Source organism: Vespa crabro, chromosome 3 (assembly GCF_910589235.1).
Source record: "Vespa crabro chromosome 3, iyVesCrab1.2, whole genome shotgun sequence".
NCBI classification, from domain to species: Eukaryota; Metazoa; Arthropoda; class Insecta; order Hymenoptera; family Vespidae; genus Vespa; species Vespa crabro.
This window is the reverse complement of record NC_060957.1, coordinates 13,647,486-13,659,829: the sequence shown is the minus strand read 5'-3', so window position 1 is coordinate 13,659,829 and position 12,344 is coordinate 13,647,486. Positions and strand designations below refer to the sequence as shown.

The 12,344-nt window shown below is 30.0% G+C and overlaps 3 protein-coding genes across 9 annotated transcripts in view; 2 read left to right on the top strand and 1 right to left on the bottom strand.

Moving 5' to 3' along the window:
- Positions 1-3,004, top strand: part of LOC124422691 (putative uncharacterized protein DDB_G0271606) — a 105,729-nt gene extending 102,725 nt beyond the window's left edge. For all 6 annotated transcript variants that reach the window (XM_046959504.1, XM_046959503.1, XM_046959501.1 and 3 more), the window contains 4 exons: positions 770-1,627; positions 1,773-1,939; positions 2,058-2,257; positions 2,359-3,004. In XM_046959504.1, coding sequence (XP_046815460.1) covers positions 770-1,627; positions 1,773-1,939; positions 2,058-2,257; positions 2,359-2,394 — 1,261 coding nt within the window. In that variant the 3' untranslated portion in view covers positions 2,395-3,004. The remainder of the gene's footprint in view (positions 1-769; positions 1,628-1,772; positions 1,940-2,057; positions 2,258-2,358) is intronic.
- Positions 3,005-4,910: 1,906 nt separating this feature from the next.
- On the bottom strand, positions 4,911-6,909 carry LOC124422689. The gene is made up of 6 exons (XM_046959486.1): positions 6,458-6,909; positions 6,096-6,276; positions 5,530-5,986; positions 5,215-5,441; positions 5,069-5,150; positions 4,911-4,983 (listed from the first exon to the last, which is right to left on the bottom strand). Exons 1-5 carry the CDS (start codon positions 6,567-6,569, stop codon positions 5,069-5,071), a joined length of 1,059 nt encoding a protein of 352 aa, XP_046815442.1. The 5' UTR covers positions 6,570-6,909; the 3' UTR covers positions 4,911-4,983.
- A 215-nt stretch (positions 6,910-7,124) lies between these two features.
- Positions 7,125-10,763, top strand: LOC124422688 (myb-like protein D). Of its 2 annotated transcripts, XM_046959483.1 has the most exons (4): positions 7,139-9,247; positions 9,333-10,010; positions 10,112-10,349; positions 10,450-10,763. In XM_046959483.1, exons 1-4 carry the CDS (start codon positions 7,530-7,532, stop codon positions 10,711-10,713), a joined length of 2,898 nt encoding a protein of 965 aa, XP_046815439.1. In that variant the 5' UTR covers positions 7,139-7,529; the 3' UTR covers positions 10,714-10,763. The 2 variants fall into 2 exon arrangements, with proteins under 2 accessions (XP_046815441.1, XP_046815439.1); XM_046959485.1 differs by lacking the exon at positions 10,450-10,763 and having other exon boundaries at positions 7,125-9,247; positions 10,095-10,262.
- Positions 10,764-12,344: the final 1,581 nt, after the last annotated feature.

The following is a 12,344-nucleotide window of genomic DNA, read 5'->3' as shown; positions in this document are numbered from 1 at the left end:
CTTTTTATCGTAATGTTACAATCTTTATAAACAAAATATATATATATATATATATATATCCGATTAACAAAAATGAAAATAGAAGAGAGAGGGAGATAGTAGAAAGAGGGAAAAGAAAAAGAAAAGAAATCATCTTATCCAGCGAAGAACAAGACGAAACAATTAACACGTGGGTTAATTATAAATGTTAATTAGTCCACGATCGATTTGGCGAGAGTGAATCGAGTGAAGCCTGTCTCGAATAATAGACACCGAAATAGAACGACGAGTGTAGCGAAGAGACAACAGACGTGCGCTTAGTTCCCGCGAGGTCTCTGATTGATAAAGTCACAGGGTATCAAAGTGTGATCGGTGATACTTTAGAAATCTTTTTGTATTCTTTGTCACCTTTCTTTCTTGCTTTTCCTTTTTTCTTACTTTTTCTGGTTTTTTTTTCTGTTTTTTTTTTTTTTTTTTTTTTTTTTTTTTTAGGTCATTGATACTTTCGATCGAATGATCGTGCATCTTTTCCTAAACGAGTATTGTTCTCACGAAAGACAATCGCGTATAACATTTGAAACAAATACTGCTTGAACATACAAGGAAAAAAAAGAAAATCAGATTTCGCACAATCTTTTCTTTTTTTTTTTTTTTTTTTTTTTTTAACGCCGTCTATAATAAAATTCATAAAATTCTTTAAAGCTTGTAGGTAACTAGTTGGTAATTTTTTTTTATTGTTCTCTTCTTTTCTTTTTCTTTTTTTGTATCTGTTAATATTCATACTTTTCAGAAACGACAAAGAGGAGGATATACCACCTATTCCTACATCGGAACCACCGGAATCACCAACGGACTCTCAGCTTAGTAATCATCAAATTATTAAAGCACGTCCGTTGACGTTGAAGAAGGCACCGATTTCTGAACAGCCAAAACTGCGATATGCAAAATCGAACGTTCACGTGTCGATAAATCGACGTATTGAAATGCCCCCGGCTTTTCTTTTTCCGGAAACTGAAATACCAGCGGACCTCATGCAACCTGAACAGCAGCAGCAGCAGCAGCAACAACAACAACAACAACAACAACAACAACAACAACAACAGCAACAACAGCAACAACAGCAGCAGCAGCAACAACAGCAGCAGCAGCAGCAGCAACAACAACAGCAATCTCAGCAAATAATTGACACGACGGACAGTAATTGTAAGAAAAATAATGCTATCATCGGTGAGGACGTAATTGGAAATGAAAAATTAGAAGAGTCCGATATTATCGATGCATTGAACATCATCAACATCGAGGATAAACCGAAATTAAAAAGCGACACGGAACGTAGATTAGAATTAGACATAGACGGTAAGACGTCCGAAGTGATGAGAAGAAAAAAAGGTAATCTGAAGTCTAGTACAGGGAAAGCGAATCTATCGAGAAGAGTTTCCTTCGATCCACTTGCATTACTTTTGGACGCTAGCCTAGAAGGTGAGCTCGAACTCGTGAAGAAAACCGCCAAAGAGGTCGCCAATCCAAGCTCGGCCAATGACGAGGGCATAACCGCACTTCACAATGCCATATGCGCGGGTCATCTTGAGATCGTCAAATTTCTCGTCGAATTTGGTTGCGATGTTAATGCCCAAGATAGCGACGGATGGTAATCTTAATTTTCATTCTTATTGTTTCCAAACATTTTTCATTTCTTTTTCTATTTATACAATTCTTCATTCTCTTTCTTCTTCTGTTTTTTCTTTTTGTTTTTGTTTTTGTACATACATACGTATTCTTGTTCATTTTCACAGGACACCGCTTCACTGTGCCGCGAGTTGCAACAATCTCTCTATGGTGAGATTTTTAGTTGAACACGGTGCGTGTATTTTTGCAACAACACTTTCGGATCACGAAACGGCCGCAGAAAAATGCGAGGAGGATGAGGAAGGCTTTGACGGATGTTCAGAGTATTTATACAGTTAGTATTAATATTAATCAATTTATGTTTTGTTACGTCGTTTGAAATAGCAGATTAATTGAGAAATATTTTATTAACGAATTAATTAGCGGATTAAACTGCATAAATTTTGTCACAGGTGTACAAGAGAAACTAGGGATTATGAATAACGGTCAAGTATATGCGGTCTTTGATTACGAGGCGCAACATAGTGATGAACTTTCTTTAAAAAATGGTGACTCTTTGGTCGTGCTTCGTAAGGGTGACGATAACGAAAGAGAATGGTGGTGGAGCAAACTTGGACACAAGGAGGGCTATGTACCTCGAAACTTACTGGGTGTAAGTGATATTTAAGAAAATATTATTATATATTCATTAGACAATTATTATATTAGTTAATATATATATGTCTAATTTTATATTATATTTGCCTGTTACAGCTGTATCCTAGAGTACAACCAACGAAAACGGACTGAGGCACGTCATGCCGCATCATTCGTAATATCCGCTAATAATTCATTATCACAGTATTCGATCTGCAGCTTTATCTTATTAAGTATCGTAGTCCATTGTCACACATTACCAATGTCGTTTTATTTAATTGCGTGTTATCTCGTCCGAAAGAAAAAGGAATACAAAATTCTGTATAATTTTTCTATATTTTTTAAGGGAAAAAAAAAATAACACACACTTATACACACACACACACACACACACACACACACACACACACACAAGCGTGTAAAATATGCGCCACAGCGCGCGCTCGTGGGATTAACGTGTAAGTTATTTTTATTGACAAATCTCTCGACGTTTACATATGAAAGTGTAAAATGGTGTTACAATACGTTATGTAACAAGAGAGACATGGAGAGAGATCGTATCTTCTATATTTTATGAGAAAGGAAAAAAGAAAAAGAAAAGAAAAGGAAATATTGTAAAGCATACAGTATTTGGTGGCAACGGGTGTATATGTGTTATGCACTCGTTTAAATACACTCGTCTCGTATTTTGTTTTCTCGATTGCATTTTTTTTTCTTTCTTTCTTTTTTTATTATTATACGTGACTAATATTTAAAAGAAAAACAAGGGGGGCGGGAGAAAAAAAGGAAAAAAAAAAAGAAAAGAAGAAGAAGAAAAGAAAAAATGCAAATACACCGACGAACATACATAAATATGTATTTTGATGAAATGAAAATGATGATTTTAATTTTTATCCTAGTAAATAATAAATATAATATTTAAATTTTTGTGATGTCACTGAACGTTATAAAATAATTTTTAATGAAACAATTTTTCCAATGCTTTCCTTTTTAACAATGTTTTTCATGTACTTAGTGAAATCTTTTTTCTTCATACGTAGTTTAGCATCAGTTCCTTTAAGATAAAGTACAAAAATGCTACATGTGTTTCTTAACGACTCGTTTTAATCTTCTAATCTATGATACACATATACAAACATACACGAACACACACACGCACACACACATATACACATACGCATGCACGCACGCAAGCACGAACGCACGCATGAAAATTCACCGTCAAGAGAGACGAAGTCTAATATAATTCGCCTTTATCTAAATAAGGACACTTTTAAGAAATTACAACTCTCTCTTCGTATATATCACGCGGAAATATTCAAGATACGCATGTTCCGAACAATATGTTTTCTGTACTTAATAATCACGTGCCTATTCTCATTAATTTGTTTCACCTAAATATCTATGTTTAGATGAAATCAGATTCTTGTTGCGAGACCTGTTACATTTAATTCGTGTCAGACATTTTCACGATCCGATTAAAAATAAATAATCTCGGATTTTGAAAATGTTTCGATAGTACGGTGTAATATAGTCTTGCCAAGATAGACATAAAATGACCAGTGTGTAAGTACGTACGAGGTGGAAAGAATATTGAATGCAAGGTAGAATAAATATTATGTGTGATTGATAAAATTCCATTTTAAAACGTATACCATTAATAGTTCAGAAGAATCTCAAAATCATGATGCAATATTCTAATAGAATAGAGAGATTTTACTGCTACATCAGAAAATTTCTATAAGCATGTTGTTATAATCCTTAAATATAAATGTCTCGTTTTGGCCCTGACATAGGCCTTTAAAAGAAAATTTCTGATGATTACTAATTAATAAAGTATGTGCCTTTTTCAGAAGTAATAACAGATATATTATGTAAGAATATATGATATATATGACGAATAAAAAATTGTTTTTAATAAATTTAATCCAGGTTCCTATCACTCTTCACATTTATATAGATTGATATAGGATAAGATTAATAATTATTAATTAATCTCCGCATATGTAACATCATAAAATTATAGAAATTGAGTATTTCAATGCATTGACGTAATATGAAACAAACGATACTTTTACATTTTAACTGACATGCAAAATTTTACATGCGTATGTAAAATATTATATGTGACAAAAAGAAAGAAAAAACAAACAAACAAAAAAAAAAAAAAAAAAAAGAAAAAAAAATAAAAAGGAAGAATGATCACACTTATACCGATACATCATTTATAAATAGCATTTACTCTTTTCATACTTATAAAACTATATGAACGTCAATAATTTCAAAATCGTGAATTTTAGATTCTGTCTACTTTACATGGAACCAACAACTTAGTAATAACTCATAAAATCTGTTCCATGAAATTTAATTACTTAAGAAAATATTTAATTAAGCTAATAATTTATAGAGATTGTTTCATTCGCGATAAACATTTCAGATGCGTAAGATCTCAGTCGAAGTCAATGAAGTGTATAATAATGTTATAAAAATAGATGTATATATTAACAAAAATATATATATGTATGTATGTATATATATGTATATATATATATAGATATATATATATATATATATATATAGGTCTATTATAGCAACAAAATTGCTGGACAAACTTGCCAACAAATTTTGACACAATAATGAAAAGACACTCAATTTTTATCACGATGATATACTCCTTCATCTTTTTCTCTATTTGTATAAATTATTATATTAAATAATATATAAGAAAATAATACTACGACGCTGTAAACAAATGAATAATTCTCAATTAACTTCAACGTTCTTGTCGACGTAATGGGTATGTAAATTTATCATTATTTAAATATACCTAGACAATAACCGGATTGATTTCTTTCAGCAGCTGTAAACAACCATTTATTTCTTCACAATCTTTCACCATGGTTTCCAATCTAAAAATAATAATAAAATGTATATAACAAAATGAAAGATAATAATAAATTTCATCTATCTTACCTTTCTCTATACAAATTCAATGTAGATAAATTAAAGCATCCTTCTGTTAACGCACGTCTACAAAATAATGCTAAATTTTTGAAACATTTATAATTCGTATTATCTAAACCTTGACTTTCCCATTCAGGTAATTCTTTAGTTATATTCCATGCTACAAAAACATATTGTATCAAAGATGACCAATGTTGTGATTCCAAAAGTCTTTTCCCTTGATCAATTACTGCTTTCTATATAGATAAACGAAGGATAATTTTGATAAAATAAATGATTAACATTTAATAGTTCCATTTGAATAGTAAAGTTTCAGAATCATACCTGAAATGTGTCTAAGTGTATGTATGCACGACTATATGCACAGTCCTCTGCATTCGAGGAAACAAGACTAGCATAGATATTTTGCCTTAAATTACAAAGTTTTTCTCTCAGTGGTTGTATATCTGCCATTGGCATTTTATTCATAAAAACATCCTTTAATTTTTCATCTTCGCGTAGATTACCATCTTCTTGCATAGATATTATATCTGTAATAAGTTTGACCAATTGTTCATGGCTAAGACCTCGTAATCCATTTACTAAATTTCCATTAAACTTTTTCTGTATTGAAGAATCAATCCCGCTCATAGATTTCGAAGGTGTCCTCCTTTTTTTTTCAGATACTGTAAATCTAGACTCATTGGAATCACCAAGTGATAATCTTTTTCTAGGTGTACTTCTTAATATCATAGTTGACTTTGATGGACTTTTTACTGGAGTTCGATCCCTGGAACTTAAACTAAAACAATATTCTTTCATTCATTTTCCTTATATTATTTTTCTTTTTATACCTTTGATATCTCAAAAACAATGAGATAAACATTAATAAGCTGCTAATTGAGATTAACCTTAATAAGCTGTCACGCTTGCAGGCATCTAAATCTGGTGACCAAACTATAGTCCTTCGTCGTCTTCCACGTTTCTGAATAACAAGTTCATCAGGACTAGGAGCTTGACTCCAAGAATCTGCGGTATGCCGACTATTCATTACATTGTCCATTGTATTTTGTTCAATAGGAAGCATTTCTCCTAATAAAAACATAATAAAAATGGATACCATCCTTTCATAGATACAAAGGATTTGTATGATTTACTTTTGATAAAAATGATTTTTATTAAAAGTACAATATAAATATCTCTTTTTATTTCCTACAATTAATATAATAAATATTATTAAATAAAAATATTTCGCATGATATTATATATATACCTGGTGAAAATGTCATACCCGGGACGTTAGGAATAACTGCTAAAGCTTGACGTGCTGATCTTCTACGGGAACCGTCTGGTCTTCTTAAAAATTCTCTAGTTGGAGTGTTCATTATGCATCAACGATGCAATAAAATGTTTATTTTAAAACTTTTTTTAAAGTTACACAAGACAAACTTTTTCTTTTCTCCAATTTAATTCACCATATCAATTTTGATCTACATACACACACCTCTCGCGATCGTCTCTCTTTCATAAAACCAATAATGTGACGTTTTTTCATGTGTTACGCTAATATCTATCTTTCTTAATCGTAACGTGAAAAATAACATGAAATTTGATTTAATAAATATCCCAATATTTGCACTTTTATAAGAGTAAGATTGATATAGAACCTTTTCAAAATTTATTTATTATCGGATAGAGAATTCACGTTAGAGTACAACGGAAAATGGCGGGAACTTATCTGATTGGTGGTTACAGGCCTTAATGTCGGTACGATATGACGTCATTCGAAACAAACTAACAGTAAATTTTACTAACATTTTCGTACAATTCTACACTATACTAATCAAGATAAGATACAAAATATTATTGTTGTATTTTCGGATAAATATTTTATTAAAGAAATATCATAATGAAAATATAATTTTCAATAAGGAATATATGAGTATGAAGAAGGTTTTTAATAGACCACATAAAATTATTAAATAATGATTAGTAAAATTTCTTCATTTGTCTCGATGAATGATATGACAACAATAGTCAAATGGTCAAAATCAATCGCTGCCATAAGAATGGGATCAAATGACAAACTTCTATTTAATGACGACCATTCAAAATGGCGGGTAGTTCGTTGTCATATAAATACAGTGTTATTGCACAGTACAAAATGTGCAATTATTGTTCGTGAAATAATATATTTATATATATATATATATATAATAAGTACTAATACATATAATTATTTTTATTATATCATTTGAATTATATCATCCATCGAGTATACATTACTATATGAGGATATATCATGTTCATATTCGTTTGACATAAATAAGTATTATGTTGCAATTATGAGTTCCAGCAAGAGAAAAACTATCAATATAAATTCTGAGGAAGAAAGTAGCCCGAAGTATCGTCGTAGTTCATTAGCAGTTAATTTAAGTTTTACAAACTTAACGGATTCAGGTAATGGTTCTCTCAGAAAAACACAGATTAAGAACAATGAATCAAATACAATCAAGTTTAATAATCAGATACAATCATATGATAAAGATGATAAAGAATTGAAAAGGAAACAAAAGCCTGAGAAAACGTCTAATATAAATGAAATAAATAACACAAGTTCTTTCGAAGAAGATAAATTATTACAAAACGTTAGAGTGCGTATTATTGATATTAAACATATTAAAAAAACTGATACAACTTGTGAAAAGCTAAGAAATGCAATATTAAATAAAACTAGAGAAATATTTAATAAGCAAGATGAATGTGCTATAAAGACAACTTTAGTTTTACAAAATCAGAATGATAAAGTATTAACTACTAGTTCTCAGAATATTATAGATCAACCTCGGATTACAACGGATGAAGTTACAAATATACAAAATAATACTCATAATGATAAGTTAAGTATCTTTTCTACACCTATTAATAAAACTTTTAATGTTAATGAATCAATAGATAAATCAAAAATAACAAAAAGAAGGCTATTTGGAAACAATGATATTGTCAACCCTCAAATTGTTAAGACTGTAACAGAAGAAAATCATAAATCAAAAAATAATTTGCAACAATTATCTCCTACAAATTTAAATTATAAAAGTAGTCCTATAATATCTGGTAATCATAAAAGATACCGCATATCAAAACTTTCATTAAAAAGTCTTTCTAAAACTAAAACAAAATGTAATTTAGAAGAAGATTTGAGTCAAAAAACTTTATCAAGTTTAAGTACTTTAAATGATGACATTGAATCAATTGGTACACCAATTTTTTGTTCCACATATAATGAGGAATTGGGTGGTAACAATAACAAATTTATTGAAGAACATAATATTAATAATGAGAGACGTAAAAGAAATCCAAAACTTATGTCCAGGGAATTAACAGCTATTCAAGTAAATGTCTGGGAACAAAATAATACCTGTATTGAAAAAGCAAATGTAATCGATAATAGCAAAATTGGAAATAAAAAAAAATCTGAGGATCAAAGCACAAAAGAAAAGATAAATCAAACAACTTCCATATCAGATAAAGAAACTATAATGAATCGTGAAACTATGATGAAAACAACAAATACAATACTTCAATCTAGTCAACGTAATACAGAAAAAAATGAAAATATTAAATCCACAATTGATAAAAGTAAAGATAGCACTGAAGAGCTCGAATCATCTTTACATGTAAATACTTCTGTGGATAATGAAAGTGAACAGGAAAGTATAATTAATAATCGTAGTTCGTTACAAGTAAATACATCTTTAAATTCTACATATAAACATAGAAAGTCTTATAATGAAGAACAACGATCCAAACGGCAAGGAACATCAGGAAAACATTCACAATACAATAATGAAATAACGGATGGAAATGATGATTCTACAAGTTATATTGAAAGTACACCTTACAATGCGCCTCAATCAGGTTTATTGAAATCACAGTTAAAATGTGACACAGTAATACGTAATACAAAATTCAAAGATTCTACTAATATAATTGACGCATTAAATAATATCAATATTAAGAAAGAAAATAAAAGTGTTGATAATTCCAAAGATGAACAATGCATGTAAGCATACAATATATCTTTACTATATAATTGTTAAATATTAATTTGTATAAAAATTAATTACCATAAAATCTTTTCTTTTCAGTTGTAAAATTCATACAACTCATAGAATCGCGTGTACAGAGAAAGGAAAAGATATTTTACATAATACAATTATTTTAGATGATTCACCTATAATAGCTTCAGACCAACAAAAATGCAAGGAAGTAATTATAGAGGATTCTCTTAGAGAACATGAAGTTGGCGAAGATAAAATAAAGAATAATTGCTTGGCGAATGTAAATGTAATATGCTCTAAGCTAAAGAAAAAAAAATTATTGCCACTTTGTGAAAATTCTGAATTATCATTTAGCCCAATGGAAAAATCATTATCACCGAAAGAACCATTGATAACAAAAAAGAAAAAACAGCTTAAAAAGAAAAGAACGATAAAACAAAATTTGTGGGCAAAAACTTGTAATGTCTCAAATAATATAGAAAAAGATAATGATTCGTCAGAAAATAATTGTACTTTCAATCTAAAGCCGAAAAATGAATCTAAAAAGCCTAGAAAAATAAATAGTAAAAAAATTGTAATTAAAAAAATGGTTGATAATGATATATTGAAGCAATTAGAAAATTTACATAAACATTCTGACCAACAACCTGAAACTATCGAATATAGAAATTCTTTAAATGAATTTCAAACTAGAAAAAAATCTTCTCAATTGTTAGTTCATAAATCTCCAAAAATTATTATGGTTGTAACGGGATTCTCAAAAGGGTAAATTTACAAGACCTTTTTAGATAATATGGTATAATACATTTTGTGTGAATAATGTTTAACTAAACATTAAAATATATACAGATTCAACTATTTTTCAGAGATAAAAATTTAATTAAGAGCATTGTAAAAACTCTTGGTATGGCAAGAATTGAAGCAAATGTAACACGTAGAACAACTCATGTAGTAAGCACAGGAGTGCGTACATTAAATTTATTGCATGGTATAATAAGAGGTTGTTGGCTTGTAAAACTTGAGTGGGTTTTGAAATCTTTGGAAAATAATGGATGGTTAAATCCAGAAGATTATGAAATGATACATTTCTCAAAGGCAGTAAAAGTAAGAATTACAATGCAATTTTGTAATAGTACATAAATTAATCTTTAATATAAATAATTGATTAAATTTGTTTACCTTTTCTTTTTTTTCCCTCGTTTAGGAAAATCGCAAAGATCGGGAATTATTTGGAATGGCTTATGTACCAGAATTATTTGTTACTTCTGGATTCTTACATGTTGAAAATGGTACTACACCTCCTGCTCATATCTTAAAAGATCTTATAAAAGCTGCTGGTGGTAGAATTACTGAGCGTCCACAGGCTGCAAAAATTATTATTGGTGCAAATGGTGTAAAAGAAAGTTGGGTATTGGATTCGATTACTACTGGTGTTTTACAATCAACAACACAATATCAAAGAAAGTAGTATAATATTATAACTTTATTGTACAAATTATAAATAATTGCGACAGGAAATGATACAAATTTTATACAAATTATATATGATTTACTTAATATATTAGAATATTTTTGGTTATGTTCTGTGTATTTATATTATAATAATGATATAAAATGACTTTTTATATACATATATATATATATATATACACATAAACCAAATTTAATGCGTTTGTTTACATATAATATAATATACCTGTTCTCTTTTATATGACAATGAGTATTTACTTTCATCAATGACGATTTGTTTAATATTTTATAATATACGAATGATAATTAAAGTTCTAGTTTTATAAAGATTTACGCCAACAATAAGTATAGATGTAGTTTTTGAATGATATTAATAAACAAGATCTCATTTTAAAAATGAAGGTATAAGCGAGGATATGGCTTTTATGAACTTCCAAAAAAGTTTTATTTTCTTTGAAAAAAATCGTAAAAACTTGGCATATTTCGAAAATAATCTATGCGTAAAAATAAAACTTTTTAAAAAATTCGCAAATGTCATTTACATGTTTAAAACGTTTAAACCTTCTAAAAATGTTGATATACATTTATTTCGCGATAAAAGCATAAAGAATAACAAATATAATTAACACATATGATAATTAATATATAAATTTGTGAATTTAAAAAAATTATCTTTGAATTTAACTATATCTTATATATATTTTCCTGTAGAAGTATTATTGGCAATGTAAAGTGTTAATACTTTAGCGTTTAATCAAAATTAGTTTGAAGAGATTTTGAAAATAAATTGAAATATGCAGCCATTCGCTCGGTAGTACTTGCGTTAAAAAATTTACAATTAAACTTTGCAAGTAATACCGACCCAGATCTCACCACGTGGAGGTTGCTGCATGTGGAGATCCACGGACTGACGGTGACTCTACTCTAAAATCCGCGTTCCACGATACCGATCCGCGATACCTTTCCGCTTCAGTGCACTGGCTTCTTAACTAACAGGGTATGCGTAGCTTAGCTACTACACACCTCTTACAGATAGCTCCACCATTTGCACCGTCCGCTTCAGACATAGCGGATTATTAAGCACATCCGAAATCGTGCTTTCCGAATTTCGAACAAACAAAGCGCACTCCTTAGAAATACTAATCGCGACGCGACACTCACGTGTGTGTTATAATTACGTAGATTCTACTGTTAAGCCGAAATTCGCGAAGTACCCCCATCGAGATTTCGAAAAAATCAAACGAAGTCCACGGTAGGACCTTTAATCGCGCCCGAACACCCACGCAAGTGTTATAAAAACGGTGACTCTACTCTAAATTCGCGTTTTCGATACGAACAATCAAACGAAATTCAATCGCGCCCGAGAACACCCACGCCTGTGCCCGCCGACACGCGCGCCAGTGTTCTTCCTATCCTTCCCGTATTCGCGCGTAAAAATCGATGATGAATCCCGCCATGCGACGAATCATTCGGCCGCTGATGAACCTATCCCTCGATGACCTATACTGTAAAAGAAAAAGATAAAGAGGAAATAAAAAAACAAAAAAATATATAAAACAGAAAATAATATATATACACATATACAAAATACAAATAGAAAATATATATAAATAGATAAGAGACCTAGAA